Source organism: Etheostoma spectabile, chromosome 15, assembly GCF_008692095.1.
Source record: "Etheostoma spectabile isolate EspeVRDwgs_2016 chromosome 15, UIUC_Espe_1.0, whole genome shotgun sequence".
NCBI classification, from domain to species: domain Eukaryota; kingdom Metazoa; phylum Chordata; class Actinopteri; order Perciformes; family Percidae; genus Etheostoma; species Etheostoma spectabile.
In genome coordinates, this window is record NC_045747.1 from 1,951,113 (window position 1) to 1,967,316 (window position 16,204).

The 16,204-nt window shown below is 42.0% G+C and overlaps 1 protein-coding gene across 4 annotated transcripts in view; it reads right to left on the reverse strand.

Annotated features, from left to right (window-relative positions):
- Window positions 1-16,204, reverse strand: part of srebf2 (sterol regulatory element binding transcription factor 2) — a 20,377-nt gene that overhangs the window by 1,247 nt on the left and 2,926 nt on the right. For 2 of the 4 annotated variants that reach the window (XM_032536614.1, XM_032536613.1), the window contains exons 2-19: window positions 12,193-12,563; window positions 10,376-10,423; window positions 9,414-9,606; window positions 9,060-9,217; window positions 8,633-8,785; window positions 8,242-8,523; window positions 8,004-8,118; window positions 7,770-7,921; window positions 6,927-7,131; window positions 6,628-6,803; window positions 5,696-5,945; window positions 5,352-5,521; window positions 5,068-5,239; window positions 4,654-4,771; window positions 4,448-4,557; window positions 3,768-3,900; window positions 3,309-3,480; window positions 2,131-2,307 (exon numbers count right to left, since the gene is read on the reverse strand). In XM_032536614.1, coding sequence (XP_032392505.1) covers window positions 2,131-2,307; window positions 3,309-3,480; window positions 3,768-3,900; window positions 4,448-4,557; window positions 4,654-4,771; window positions 5,068-5,239; window positions 5,352-5,521; window positions 5,696-5,945; window positions 6,628-6,803; window positions 6,927-7,131; window positions 7,770-7,921; window positions 8,004-8,118; window positions 8,242-8,523; window positions 8,633-8,785; window positions 9,060-9,217; window positions 9,414-9,606; window positions 10,376-10,423; window positions 12,193-12,563 — 3,155 coding nt within the window. The remainder of the gene's footprint in view (window positions 1-2,130; window positions 2,308-3,308; window positions 3,481-3,767; window positions 3,901-4,447; window positions 4,558-4,653; window positions 4,772-5,067; window positions 5,240-5,351; window positions 5,522-5,695; window positions 5,946-6,627; window positions 6,804-6,926; window positions 7,132-7,769; window positions 7,922-8,003; window positions 8,119-8,241; window positions 8,524-8,632; window positions 8,786-9,059; window positions 9,218-9,413; window positions 9,607-10,375; window positions 10,424-12,192; window positions 12,564-16,204) is intronic. The other 2 variants (XM_032536615.1, XM_032536617.1) reach the window with 2 other exon arrangements.

Genomic DNA, 16,204 nt, shown 5'->3' on the forward strand with positions numbered 1-16,204 from the left:
CATAATACCAATGCATTGGGAACACTGCACATTCAATTTCAAATCAAAACATGACCAAAATTGATCAGGTTTGTGTTCTACCTTTGCAGAAAGTGAAGAAAAAAAGAATATTAGGCAGTTCAAAAACATGGCGGTATTTGCATTTTTCTTAACAAACTCAAACTCATTACTGTATAAACTGGAAAAAACGTCTCAAGGGTTTGCTTTGCTTTGAATCACTGCACTAAAATTTAGTTGCATAACTATTATTTCTAAGGACTGCTTCACATCTGTGTTTTGCGTGGAGTCGACCAACTTCTGCACCTGTGAACAGGTATTCCAGCCCGGGACAACTGAACTACATCCCACAATTCCTCTGCAGTACTGGGTTTTGCCTCAGAAACAGCATTTTTGATGTTTGGGATTGGGCTGGCCACTCCATTTCATCAATCTTGTTCATCTGGAACCAAGACTTTGCTGGCGGTCTCACAACAGAACCCTCGTAAAATGATGTGGTTCTTTGAGTCTTGCGCAAGTCTAAACATAAATGATCACCAACCGCTGTGAGAGCAGTTGTTGTTAGAGACCCTCTGGCTACAGTAATTACTACTCCATTAAAATCTAACAAGTAGGCTCGATGATTTATTAAACCGTGTCGAGATTTCTGCAGCTGGTTAGAGTCGGAGAGAACTTGATTTCCATGGTTGATACAGTAAATAGAGTATTATCACAAACAAGATCAGCGGGTCAGCAGATTTCTGGGCTCACTATCAGAGCAGCGCAGAGTTTTTGTTCACATAACGTGCCTGCAACATATTGTGGGTATTATTCATTTTAGTACATTGCTTGTTACAGCTTCTCAAATCTGCAGAGTTACCGGCTTTTTAATGTTGTATCATAATAAATAGATTATTTGTTTTCTTTGGCTCAAAGCTAGACCGACATGAAAGCTAATTTAATAACTAATCTTATATCTTGTTCTGGGCATTTGTTCATATTGGGATTTAAAGAGCTACATGAGCAATAAATAAATCAAAGACTTTGCATCTTGGCAAGATCAACCAGTAGATACACTGGAAACACAATATGGTCGAGGTCAGAATGACACATCCCTGGCAGTTATTTACAATTCCCTGGCTCTTGTTTATCATTACGGCTACAGGAAAGGATTTTCCATCTAAGCTTCTCTTAAAAATGTCCCAAACGTAGGCTTCAATGTAGTTTCTCCATCTCATCCTACACTTTAAGGGATCATGTAGGGTAATGTAAGACCCCAACGCAAAGTGGTTCTAATTCGCTATACATTATCCCGCTTATAGTCTATATCCAGTCTATATGCTCCAATGCCGACGGTATTTCGGCCAGATGTCAATCTTTTCGGCCAGATGGCCTTTACCTTCCTCTTTTTTTGTGTTGTAATTTTAAACTCCGGTTGATTTCTGAGCACTATGGTTACCTGGTCCTCAGATCTCTGCAGGGTAAATCCAGACAGCTAGCTAGACTATCTGTCCAATCTGAGTTTCCTGTTGACGACTAAAACAAACTTTGAACGTATCCTTCCCGAGGCTATTTTGCAGCGGCACCGCGGCTCTGTCCGGCCATTAGCGGCGCCCAAGACGATTGGGATTGGTTTAAGGAAATGACAATAAACCACGTTTTTCTCCCAATCTGGAATGCTGTGTGGTCTAGCCAACCCCTCCTCCGCAACGTTGTGTAGGAAGGTCTGGCAATGCAAGACTACTCCGCTTATTACAGAGTTTATACAGAGTTTAACCACTGATAACAGCTGCGTCCTAGGGATAGATAACTTTACCTCTGAAAAACACCGATCTCCGACAGAAGCCAAGTCACCCCGATGAGTAAGCTAACCATGGAGCTAACTAATGCTCTGTTTGTACTGTTCCCATTAGCGCTGTTAGCAATCCCTGTTTCCTCCTCCCTTTCTCTCCCTAGGTGATCTGCTGACTTATACTTAACAATGGTCTGTTATACAGGAATAACAGAATGTTGTGATTTGTAATTTAGTTTTCAACAAGGCCGTTTAATAAACAATGTGTTAAATATAATGTATAAACAGTTCTAAACTCCCCTGACTGTAACCTTATTTCTGAATTCCTGAACACATCTGACTTGATCTGGTCACGGATGTACCTTGTGCTGTGCCTGTCTGTAGCACTGTGTGAGCTTTCTGAGTGCGCTGAGGTCCCTCTGGAAACCAGCCAACTGGGACCCAGGGGCCGGGCCGGGCTCTCCGTTACTGCTGCCTCCCCGCTGCCATAAACTGGTTCTCAACGTCAGCAGAAGGTCACAGATCAGGAGCTCCACTCCCTGGGAAGAGAAAAAAAAGACAAAAAGATCAAAGTGTTGTTTGGTAAATTTTAACATAAAATGCATTTTAACATAAAATTAGGGCTGCAACTAACAATTATTTTTTAATGTCCATCAATCTGCTGATTATTTTCTTGATTAATCGATTAGTTGTTTGGTCTATAAAATGTCAGAATAGGGTGAAAAGTGCCAATCAGGGTTTCCCAAAGCCCAAGAAGACGTCCTGAAATGTCTTGTTTTGTCTCAAATATATTAGATGTTAAAGCATATGGTCACAGAGGAGTGAAGAAACTAGAAAACAAATTCACATTTAAGAAGCTGGAATCAGAGAATATAGACTTTTTTTTCATTAAAAAATGACTCAAAGTGGTTAACAGTTTAGTTGGCAATTCATTTCATAGTTGACAACTAATCGATTCATCTTTGCAGCTCTACATAAGATGCATTATTTGAAAAAGAAAAAAAAAATTTTTTTATTAAGGGATGAATATGACCCAAAGTGTGACTCAAAGACGGATTTACAACCACAACCGACCAACAACAACCAGCCCCCGTCACAACCAGCGCGTATCGTCCAACATGCATGCCTATAGTGTAGCCTAAACGTGATATTCGGTGCTGTCTAATGTGAAGCGGTGGGGTGTGTAGCGGGTGCGTGCAGATTGGGGAGGCCTCTGTACTGCGCTGCAGACACATTGCACTCGGCTTCAGGATCATGCAATGCAACTACAATGCACCACAGCCACCTCCTGCCACCCACACTGCGCACACACACGCACAGCTCCACGGCAGCCTGAACCCAACTGAGCATGCAGCGTGTATGCATGATTACATAAATGTATCAACTTTAGCGAGTCCTGATAGCAGAAGAAAGGTTTTTGCAGTCTGCATAATATGTATGTGCATAATGCAGACAACATTACAGAGCAAGTGCTCTAATCACAAACCCAGAGAAGATTTTAAGATTAATTTGTGAATCTTTGTGATTATTTGTACACTACCTTGTTGAGCCAGTTCCCAGTCTGGGCGAGGGGCACCGAGTTGCTGGAGCGCAGGTAGCTGCTGGCTCTGTCGCTGTGGGACAGGCAGGCTACCGCCCCTTCTCCCTTCAGATGGGAAAGACTCATCTGAACAGCCTTGCAAAGATGCAGCACAGCCTTGGGCAGAGGGTGGCTGCAACAGAGAGTGAATGTGGAATTGTTCTACAGTTTAATCTTAGATGTTTGGGAATCTACAAGGGTTAGACAAGATGATCCGGTTATGACTTCCATGTCTCTTAATCAAGGTTATCTTAAAATTGTGGGATTGTTACAGCTTGAAAGATGCCTGTAATGTTCACCAATTTAAACTTGAATGGAGAATGAAAGCTTCACCTTCACGTTTATTCTAGTTTCGGGATTGTGTGAGAGTTTGTGTTTTGTCATATTTAGACCAACTGAAACAAGTTGTACTTCGCTTACTCAAGAGTGTGCAGAGCCCTTGGCATCCGCTCTGCCTCTGCCAACAGTGACCTCACTGCGACATCGTCGCCCTGCAGCCAATGCACGGCAGCCTTCAGAACCAAAGCCCACCAACGACTCACTGGGTCTCCCACTAGCAAGAATAGGAGAGGGGAAATAATGTAGAAATAAAAACAAGAGGGACAAACTAGCTCCAGTCTGAAGAGCCTGAACAGACTTCTTTTGTGGCCATGAAAACCTAGTCCTTGTCAAATAATAGATGATGTAATGGTTAGGACACCCGTCTTTTTGTCTCCGCTCTGTCTCCCCTGCGATATTAAAAGGGTGGGATAATATTAAAGGCAGAATGTCTCAGTGTGACAACAAGAATTGATTAAGGATGTGGTTAATTAAAATCGCCTGAACAGTTTGTCAATGTGTTAATCTCCATTGCAAGCCATTTACTACCACAAATCAATGACTGCAAGTGTTATCTGTGATAATCCAATAAATAGCTAATCCCAAAAACAAGATTGCTTTTCAGTGTGCTGCAAATAGAGCAAAGAAAATCCATTCATGTCGACAGTAATAACTCTGATGTCTATCTGGTTAATCATAAATAGAGAAGAAAAAAAAAACATCCAATGTGATTCATGCTTTACTGTGATTGGGCAGGGTTGTTCTCCTCGTGTTATTCATACCTGGGGTGGTGGTGTGACTGGGAGGAGTCGAGAATGCAGGAGGAGGGGAAGGAGAGTCCTCTGTACAGCTGTTCAACAACTGGAGGAACTCCAGGGCACTGGAAAACTCCCTGAAAGAGAGACAGACCAGAGTAAAAGAACAGATCCAGGGTAAATCACTAATTCACATCAAACCGTCAAAAACACTGCTGGTACCCTTGGCTTACCCAGAGTCGTTCTTGCGTTTGCCAGCTTCGGAGTCGCTCTGCGGCTGGATGAGGGTGTGAACGGCTCTCTCCAAAAGCTTCCTGCAGAAACAGCGGTGCAGCTGGGCAATGGGGTCAGCTGGGGGGAACAGAGAGGGACAGTTAAATCACAGCATCTTTAATTGACATATTTTTTCTTTAATACCAAATAAACAGTCCATATCTGCATTCATACTGTAGATACGGACGCAAAACAATCAATTCATACGTTCAGTAAATAGCTATTAAACCTTTAAAAGTTAATTTGTTTGTTCAAGCATCTGAAATGCCCAGAACCACTAAAGTTAAAATGAGAAAGAAAACAATTACAGAAAGAAAGGACAAAGACATGAAAGAGTAATAGAGAATGGGCCAACTCCGGTATGTAGGTCATACCTGGGTCTCTCTGAGAAGTGAACACCTCATCGCTGCTCTCTGACTTCAACGACCAATCACAACTCAGGAAGAACTGTCTACCCAATGGGGTGAAGAGCCAGCGCAGGCAGTCAGGGATCGGCTTGGTCTCTGATTGGCTGGCCACACTCTCTGCACAACTCAACAGATAACCCTGGGAGATAAGACATAGAAGAAAAGACGCTGACGGAAAGAAAACTTATCCAAAGTATATCAGACATCATTAAAATAATATCGAGATAAACAAGACCATGTAAGAGACTTACAGGCAGACAGGAGAGGTGGTGGCCCAGCAGAATGCGCAGGGCTGTTGCTGCGGTGACGTAGATCTGGGTGAGCTGGGCAGGGGCCATCTTGCTTCGGGCGCTCTCGCTGAGGTTGACAGCGCTCAGAGACACGGACAAAGCCCACAAGCTGCTGCGCTGAGGCAGCTTTTCTACAGACACAGAGAGAAATTGTATCACAGTTTTCATTCAGTGTACAAATCTTCAAAGCATGTCAAAGTAAAAGTATGGTGCAATATTGATTTGTTTTCATTTTGGTGGTTGTAGAGTCAATAATTTAACCCTTGTGCACCTGTCCTGCCTGTGTAAAGCATAAGCCCACTCACCTGTGAGATGCAGCTGGCTCAGCTGGTGGTAAACCAGCGCGGCGTCCTTTGCACTAGTCCTAGCCTCCTCCCCCTCATGCTTTCCCCCAACCTGACGAACCAGCCAACCCAGAGGAGTTGGACGATGCAAGACGTAGCGAATCAGATTCCAAGACAGAGAGCAGACCAGTTCCAGACTGGTTGAGGGAAGAGCTCTGGTCAAGACGGACAGGCAGGTTTCTAAACTGGCCTTTGCTGCTGTGTAATCTCCCTGCAGGCGAGAGGAGACAGGAGAAATAGCAAACTAATCAGTATTCAGAAGACCGATAGGAAAGGATGGGGGGGGGGGTTCTAATGTTCAGACCTAATGAAGGTCATTAGTTCTGAACACAATTTGAACAAACGCTAAAAATAACCCCGGGCAGGCTAAAATGAGACATCAAAAACAGTGAGAATCAAAGTAAACTGGGTGAACTGCGAGCACTAGGCATGTGCAAAATTAGAGAAAAGAGACACTTGAAATGTGAGTAATGTGCTTATTTGTTTTGCTATATTTGGAAAAGATACACTTACTCTTTCTTTAGAAGTTTCCTGAGCACAGAATAAATACTACGCAATGGAAAACATGTAGAAATTTGGACTGGATTTAATCTGCCAATTTCCTTGATGGATCAGTTAGCTGTTTGGTCTATAAAATGTCAGAAAATATTGAAAAATGTCCTTCGCAAAGTGATGTCTTTCAACGTCATTTTTTGTCCCAAAGATATTCAGTTTAATAGGATATAAAACAGGAAGCAGGAAATCTCCATATTTGAGAGACTGAAAACTGCATTTTCTGCCATTTTTGCATGAAAAATGACTTCAACGATTATATAACAAATAATAGAAATTATATTTCTGTTGTTTTCTTCATGTTTGAGACTTCCATCCCATCCCAGGGAATCTGCACTCACCCTTTTGAGATGCAGGTCGGCTTGTTTGCGATGCCTCCAGAACGACACTGATTTTGGCGAGTGAAGGGGTGTGACAGGCTCCCACAAGTAGAGCACCCTGACACAGCCCCACACCGCTCCCACACCGCTCAGCACCCACACCATCACCCACGGCAACAGGCACCGCAGCCAAGATGCTGGAGGGTGAGAAGAGAAGAAAACATGCAAGGTAAGGTCATTACAGATTTTAAAATACGTTACTGCGCCAATCTCAGCTTGTGTCGTGAACCCTGATAAACAGAGGAGTCAGCCCTGCTCACCAAAGTCCTGCGTGTGTGTTGGAAACCAGACGAGCGTTCTAGTTGACCCGTGGTCCACGGAGAGGCCGGGACTCACTGAGGCCTCAGAGCCCAACAACGATGGCAGAGGGTTTAGTGACAGGCAGAAGAAGGTCAGGACACAGAGCAGCAGTCGAGAACCATCCATCACTCCAACCGAGGAGGGAGAATCTGGCTCACTCTTCATCTGCGAGACAGTGAAAGAGCACATGTTTATGATAATGAATAATATACTTCATCCACAATCCTTGTCAAATATAAAACTTACATCATGATTGAGTCTGCTTGAATTTGAATCTTAAATTTGAGAGACAGAGAGAGCTACATCCCTTGGCTACCTCAGCCAAGGCATGTACTGTTTCGCAGTGTGATTTTTTATCTCCAGTTGGGAGCTCATTTTTTTTCAATTATCCAGACACCACATGAACGCCACACAGATGCCCTATCTCTCGATGTCAATGAAAGAGATTAATCATGTGTGTATCTGCGCCGTGATTCGGATCCGCTCCAAAATGTTATGGGTTCTTCCTTGGCTCATGCTACAACCTAACACCAAATTTCATGACAATCTGGGCAGGTAGTTTTTTTGTAATCCTGCTGACAGACAAGCAAATTGAGCCAAAAACATGACCTCTTTGGCGGAGGTAATAAATAAAATCAGAATGACTTCTACATTTCGTTGTTGATACATTTGTATCCAACAGGAAATAAGGAGACAGTAGTAGTAAAAGTGTTTTTACTATGAAGCATGAGGAGTAAGGAGCAGTAGGGCTACTATCAATTGAATCAACTACAACTATTACTCTAAAAAGTATGGCGTGTTACCTGATCGTGATCCATCAAGGGGCTGCCTGGCTCTGAGTCCACACAGTAAGGAGAGAACTGCTGAGGGGAACCAGAACCAGAGTCTGAGGCTGGAGGTGACATCATCACTATTTCCTCTTTGAGCTCCACGTCTTCAGACAGAATCGCTGTCTCTGAGATAGAGAGAGAGAGAGAGAGACTCAGTGAAAGTTCTGCTTATAACTAATACAGTAATGCATTTAGTAAAACACTTACTGTTCTTCTGGTTGCCCATCTTGAGGGCCATGTTTTCCTGCCGTAGTTTGTGGTTGACCTGTTGCAGGTACTTGATGTAGTCAATGGCCTTCCTCAGCACTCCTGACTTGTGCATCTGGGGGGAAAAAGGACATGAGAAGGGACATCTGAGGATTCAACTTTTTAACAAGCTCTAATTTAAACACAAAACAAATCCCATTCAAATGGTCTTTACTGTCCCCGTTTCAAACTCACTAACCTTTGCGTCATTGCCCATGACGAGGTCTCTGAGCTCTATGATCTTGTCGTTGATGGAGGACCGATACCTCTTCTCGATGATGTTGTGAGTTGTCCTCCTCTCACCCTCCTTCACCACTCCCCCCGGGCCTACCATTCCTCCCATCATCTGGCCTTGCTCCATGCTTGATCTGGCTCCGTTTGAGCAGTGAGAGGAGCCCGGCTGTAGCTGCTTGATTGGCATCTTGTCTCCTCCTCCCATCATAACAGGGACGGTGGTCAGGATGTTGCTGCTCATCAGCGTCTGGGGAAGCCAATCAGTAGCAGTACATTAGTTTTCAGCGCAGGGCCAAATTTGTGACCATTGCCAACAACCAAATAGTAATAGAAAATATTTAATGCTAGCTGTATACCGGGACTTGCAGAGCTGTGTTCTGGATGGGCGTAGTCAAGGTGGTGATCCCCGCGGGGCTCTGCATGGTAGACAGGACTTGCGTGCCGTCTGGTTTGAGTGTTGTAAGAACCAGTGAATCGGTCTTCAGAATCTGAGGCTGTTGGACCAGAACCTGATGGAAAGAAGAGGTTAATGTGAGGCTTTGGTGTTTGGTTTGCAAAACACTGATACTTAGATCCGGCCTCAACTCATCTTTGCATCTACACCCAACATGGTAAAAGAAAAGAATTTGTGTATGACCTTTTCCAGTAATTAGGGCTTAAGGTCTGTTGAACTATTGACCTTTTATTACCCGATATCAGCTACTACCATTTTGAATCATTTTCTAAAAGTAAAAACAGTGATAACCTCTTCCAACCCTGCTAACAACAGTGAGGTTTACTCACAGGTACTTGCTGCATCTGTTGTTGCATAGTATGGACTGTGGTGGGCGCTGAGAGAGTTTGGATGGTCTGACAGGTTGGGGTCAGAACACGCTGGTGCTGTATGGTCATTGGTTGGAGCTGTGGTGATGTCATAATGCTCTGCATCTGCGGTTGGAGGACTGGGAAACAAGATGATGCAAGGTTTGTCTGTCAAATTCAAACTACACTGCAGATCCTTAAATAAAACCATAGTATTGCAGCAGCGTGTAACGCAAAAGACAACTTAATGTAGTGTTTGATAACTTGAATCTGTATTCACCCTAGTATAAACCATTTTGATATACAGAACACTCTCCGATTTCTCTCTTTACCCACCTTGGAAGCCAGGAGCATGGCTCTGGTGGCAGATGACAGGGCTCTGGATGAAACGCGACTGTCCGCCGTTGGAGGCAATCATCACAGTTTGGGCCGCCTGGGTCTGGATGGGCAGGGCCGCCTGGCTGTGGGTCTGAACCAGGGTGTGGACCGGGAAGCTCTGGGTCTGCATGGGGATCCCCTGGGCGTGCATCTGCATTTAAGTAAAACAAAACCCAGTTTTATCTCAACATGCATTTATTAGACTATTAAAGTTTGATGCAACATAAAGACCCGTACTTGGGAAAAAGGTATATTTCCCTCAAGACAATAAAATATGTCCGCCAGGCTGAATATAGTTTGCTGAGATGTGCATTGTTGTTTGTAGGGATGCTGAGCTGGATATTATATTTTTCTGTCTGTGAGTACTCTGATTTTTTTTCTCCTGTCAGCAAAAGCTTTTTCTATTATGGATGGTACAATAACACAAAATGAATCCACGCCGTTTCCACAACGGACAATGAAATCACAGCAGGAGAAGCAGAAGCCTTGAAAACAGCCTGACACAAAACTAAAGCACTCATCCATCACTGCAGCACTTACAAAGCTCTTTCAGACGCACACAGAGATCCAAAACTTAAACAGCAAAACCTTGAATGCAGAGTTTTTCGTGGCTCAAAATACGACACAGGTGGTACCATCCTAATGAAGTGTACCGTACCTTCAACTGGCTCTTGCAAACACTTTTTACATGCAACGTATTTTAGGAGATTATTTAGATAAAATCTCATTACTTTTTAACTGTCTTTAATAATCAGTAATCAATAATCTACACTGTTTCTCCCTGCCCTCCCAGTTCTCCTCCTTGTGAACTACGAGCGCCATATCTGTAAAGCTGAAAAAGAAATTACACTGGTGGGGTGTTATGTTTATTTAGGAAACCTCTTTAAGAAATTGTGACGTGCAAAAGAAACAATATTCACCTGTTTGAACAGCCATGAAATATCAGGATTCCGGCTGAAAAATTCCTGCTGTAGGGAAACAAGACTAGGTTGAAAACCTAGTATATGGCTGGACCGTGTTTGGTCAATGTGCTAAATTGTGGCCAAATTGTTACATAGATAGTCATTTTCTATAATGTAAATCCCTAAAACGTTCATCTGTAATTTTCTGTAGTGGTCCCAGTAATATTTGTTCCTAAAGTTTACTGAAGTATATGATATTACTTGGTTAAGCTATTTTTTTAGACTGACTAATATGACCACAAATACTGATCTAGCTATCTTGCAAAAAAATTAGATTTCCTGGCAAAAATATTATTTACACAAGAGGTAGATCTCCTGTTTTTTAAGCATTTAAAAATGAATCTAAAAAATAATGTAATCCCTTTTATGAGACAGTCCTCCCCTTCTTTTTAATAAATAATTTTGGATTATTTTACTTCCTATATTTTTTATCAGAACTTGTGGCGGTCAAAATAATATGTTCTACATATGTCTATTTGAGTTTTTCTATTCACAAAAGTGTAAAAAAAAAAAATATATTTTTTTAAACTACTTTAAATCCTTACATTTCACTGGTGTGAACAGACACACACTGTGAACTAGTTGCAGAACAAGAATGCTTCCAGGAACACATGGGCGGCACGTAGAGCAGCGTTCATCAAGTCCGACTGCTGTTTGCAACGTGTTCATAAAGGCCAGAAGGCTATAAACCATATTCAAATCAAACGGCAGGTAAAAAGGGGACTAATGACCTCATCTGCTTTCTGATGTTCGGTTCGGGTGTCGTGGCAAAGACGTTACCAGTGGAAACACGGAGGTGCTCCCGCTCTGCTGTGGTCCACCCAGAAACAGACGGCTCTTTTAGTTTTAGCCGCACCTTTCCCGGTGCACTGTGCTGGTTATGATGCAGCGCCGCCACGTCGGCGTAATACCAAAATTGCAGCTACAAATGACAGAAATCAACGCTTGTGTTTTCCATGAAGACACCCGCCAGAGTTTTGTCTAGAAATGGTCCAATAGCGTTGTTTTCTTCCCAAAACCGATTCTGATACCTGAACTTGCGTATCGGCCGATACCGAGTACTGATCAGATACCAGTGTGTTGTATGTTTTGTTATGATTTTAACAGCTGTATACTACTATTCCTGTATGGATGTGATATGATTTCTATATTTGTTGTACAGCCTGGCTCAGGTTAAACCTTTTGTGAAACATGAACAAAAAAAACAAACATTGAATGCCACAGAACTTTCTTTTACTATCCAGTTTGACAGCGAGTCCAAACGGAAAAAGAACATTGACAAACTACTTTAAAGTAGATTTTCTCCGGGTCTAAATTACATGGCATCGGATTGTGCATAAACCCCAGTACTTTCTGATACCGATACCAGGATTTTAGGCAGTATCGGCGGCTTTTTCCAAAGATCAGAACATCTCTAGTTTTGTTGAGAGCTAGAGGAGGGACAAAATTTGACAGAGGCGTAAAAATCCTGCATATAGCTTTCAACACGCTACATAACAGTGTATAAAAATAATGAGTAAAAAGTGAGTTATTACCAGACCCCCAGTTATTATTATTATTATTATTTTTTTTTTTTTTTACAGTTTTCAACAGTGATCCAGAATGAAAAAGTGCTGAATTTAACGGTGTGTTTTTCTGCTTGGGGTAGAGAAGGGTTCACATTTCCAGTTTTATTTTGTTTTAAGTTTAAAATGCAGAAATTCGGCAAAAAAACTGGATTCTGCGTGGCCATGTCAAACTGAGGATTGGAGTGTGAAAGTGGTGATAGCTGGTACCTGGATGGTGGGCTGGGCTGTCTGTTGGGGCTGAGGCTGGATGGGCTGGACCACCTGAGGCCGGGGCTGGAGGAGCGGAGGGGTGCGGGTCACCTGCTGCTGTACTGACAAGACCGTAGTGGGGGAGGGGGTCTGTGCAGGAGTGAGGGGAGGGGTGAGGGGCAGAGACTGGGGAGACAGTGTTTGGGAGGGGGTGAGGATAACGGTGGGGCTCTGGTAGACCACAGGGGCTGGTGTCGTGGGAGTTTGAGGGGTTTGAACGGCAGGTCGGGGAGCGGTGCTGGAGCTGCCGCTCTGTACAGAGCCTGCTGTGGTCATCTGATCTTCAAACAGGTCGGGGAAGTCCTGGTTGCTGACAAACTGCAGCATCTCTGAGGAGATGGAGACACAGAACGGCCATTACATCAAGTCGAGATTTGATTAAGAAATCACAATGTTGAAAAAGTATCTAAATATGTTTGGGACAGCTCTGACATTCATTCAATGATACAAAACATGAAAGTAGACTAAAGCGTAACTCTCGCCAAAAATGCCAATGAACAGACACCATAGGAAGAAATGTCATTCTTATATGAGGCTCCGTTTTCAACTACAAGGTCAATATTGTGTTTCACTAACGATAAAACAACAAATTATCCGTGCATTTATATGGAACTAAGCTTTAGGAGCTTTACTCTCAACCGTTACAGGTAGGTCACAGGAACTCTGTGTACACAAACAATGTTCTCAATGCTGGAGTTCATGTGTGGAGCCCCTGTTGATTCATCAAGCAAAGTTTACATGTCTTAATGTTTTAAAAATAGCTATTTTGAGGGTAGCATGAAAGTGCCCCTAGCTCTCTCAAAAGGCCATTTGACCGAAAAACGAGAATACGGTAAATCTTAAAATGGCGCTTCTGTCCTAAATATGCTTTTAAACCAAAGTTTGACTCAGGTACATTCACAAAAAGAACCTAGGTTGCATTTGGCGAGAGTTATGCTTTAATACAGCATGTGAGGTGTATGCCAACACTAGGCCTGCACGATTCGGGGACAAATATTAATCAAAGTTAAATCAAAGTTATTTCAAAAATAAATTGTGAACAGGGTGACTCATACTCATGCGACTTTATAACGATTAATCGTGCAGGCCTAGTCAACACCTTAACAATTCTACAATGACAAATGGTTTTATACTAAGAAATACAATTTTAGAAACAAAGTATTTTTTACTTTAAATTGACAGTACCACTCAGTATCCAGAATGCAAATGATGTGGTGAAACCTGCAGATCAGAATTGCAACATTATCTAATTTCTATTCAATGGCTCAGGCCTCGCCTACCCTCAAAATACAGAATACACAGTTACAGCACCAGGAGATTATCTATAGTGCTTTCCCAAGTGTCCTTGACAAAAAAAAACTCAACTCAACGTAGGGTGGTAAGGTTGCCCCACTCTAGATCTGTAGATGTGTGAAAGCTGTTAACTGCTTACAGATAAGACTAACTACTTATCTGACCCCTAATTGGCCACATGCACACAAAGAAAGAAGCTACTGTTGTGGTTATAAACCGGTGAACAGATTGTATTGGATGCAAAAGGCCTTCAAACAGGTGGCCTTGAAAAGGTGTGTAGTAATCTGCCAATAGCAGCAAGGTTAAAAAGAACTTAAAGAACACGACAGCACGGAGAAACCTGATGGATGGATGGATGGCACTTACGGATGTTAACAACCGTTTAACCATTAACTGAAAATAAGAATTTTGACATGAGGTGCACAATTCAGAAAATGTCACGATTCGATATTAAGGCTCAAGATTCGATTCAAAATCGATTTGATTCAAAAACGATTCTCAATTTTTTTTAAACGATTCACAGTATGTACAGTAAATGTAGTTACTTTTCCCATGTGATAGTATACACGCCATTACAAAATGGAACAAACATTCTATGAAATGATTTTGAATCAGTAGAGCTTGAATAGGAATCCATTTTTTTTTTTTAACATCCCTATTTTTGATCGATTTATACTGTCACTTAAACAGTTATTACAATATTAATAAGTAAGTAAAAACGTGTTGCAGGGTAAAAAAAAAAAATAGTCTATACAAACTGTTTCTTAACTGCTAGTTAACGTGCTAGTGCAAACTTGTAAGCTCTTTCTTTCCTGCTAACTTCGTGGCCCTCCCTGACCTCTTTCTATACGGTCTATGCTCACGACTGACTGCTGAACGACGCTCACAAGGGCCCGCGCTGTGACACAGGCCAATTTATCGATGAGGACTGCCGGGTTAAATTGGGCGTCCTACACACAGAGTATGCCCGGCCGAGAGACAAGTGACATATGGCTCCATTTTATTTCTATGGTTGGTTATTTGTCAGAAAAACATTAGCATCCCTAAAAGCAGTGTAACAAGGATCAGTGTGCACTGTGCTCCTGTTGTAAAACTCTGTTGTAAACTATGTTAAATACCACTTATATCATGTAATAAATGGTTTCTTGCTATGTTAAAGATGTTGCCTTGATGGCAAAGTCATGCTGCAAGTGGTAGGTGTTAGGGTTCTGCAATATGCTCAAAGTATAATAGAATCTATGCTAGCAGCTAGGCGAGCATTATAATGTGTGTTACAAAGTGATCCACGATGCAGTAAAGGCTGGACTACAAAAGAGCTGTTTGGAGCAGTTTGTGAACAGTGTTTTCTGATGGAGATGGTAATTCCCTTTTGGGGGGGGGGGGACTTTGGGTCTTACATGCACAAAAAAGATATATAACCCAATAAAGGAAAGGGGAAAGCCAAAAAGCATAACATGAGCACTTTAGGATCTCTTGTTCACTTTGAAGTCTTGACAGCTATGAGACGAAAGGTTGCCAAAGAACACAAGCCTGTGGTCCACTACTGTGAAAAACACCATGTTTTTCATGGTCCCACAGGACTTTGGAACTTGAAGACTTTTGACAATTGCTTTACAGAGTCCACCTGTGGTGGATGCTGCCCTGGCTGATCTATATCACTGATAGCGCACATGGGTTCAGCCATCAAGGTCAATGAAGTGTCAATAAACAGCCGTCAGCCTTGAACTGAGTCTTACTGTACAGAAGAGTGAGGCAAGGCAAGGCAAGGCAGCTTTATTTGTATAGCACATTTCAGCAACAGGGCAATTCAAAGTGCTTTACACAAAATCAGTTAAATTGAGACCAGACAATCCAACAAATCACATTCATCGACTGTGACATAAAATCAGTAAGCACAGCCCCACTGAACAGACCGTCCATATCTTTGAGTGGGGAAATGTTTTGTACAGCAGACATTAGCACTGACACAATTATGTCATCTTTTATCTCAATCTAAATTTAACACAAATAAAACACTGAAGGGCTAGGATACAAGAATAGATGTATGAAGCTAGAAGAATTAAAACATTACAACATCTAGGTTCTCATCTTTGTAAGCAACAGCAACCAACTTCCTGTCACCCGATTCTCATCCCATGTTGCATTTCAATAGAGCGTAAAGATGTTGTTATTGGCGTATATAGGTTGTTTTTTTTCTGTTGTAATGCACAGGGTGGTAGTTCCTCGGATAGTACCAATGCAGTGTGTACGGGAGTTCTGTTGGTCGTTAGCAGTGCTAGAGTGTCATAAACACTGACAGTATTTCCAAAAATTCTGAACATAAATGATTAGAGTTGCAAAGATGAATCTATAGGTTAATTAGTGAAATAATCAACAACTATTTTAATAAACAATTAATTAGGTTTGAGTTTTATTTAATGAAAAAAAGTCAAATTTCTCTGATTCCAGCTTCTTAAATGTAAATATTTTCTAGCTTCTTGACTCTTATGTGACTGTAAACTGAATATCTTTGAGTTGTGGACAAAACAAGACATTTGAGGACGTCATGTTGGGCTTTGGGGGAAAACGCTGATTTTATAGGCCAAAAAAGGAATCAATTAATCGAGAAAATAACCAACAGAATAATTAAAAAGATTAATGAAAGTAATTGTTAGTTACAGCCCTAGAACTAATAATC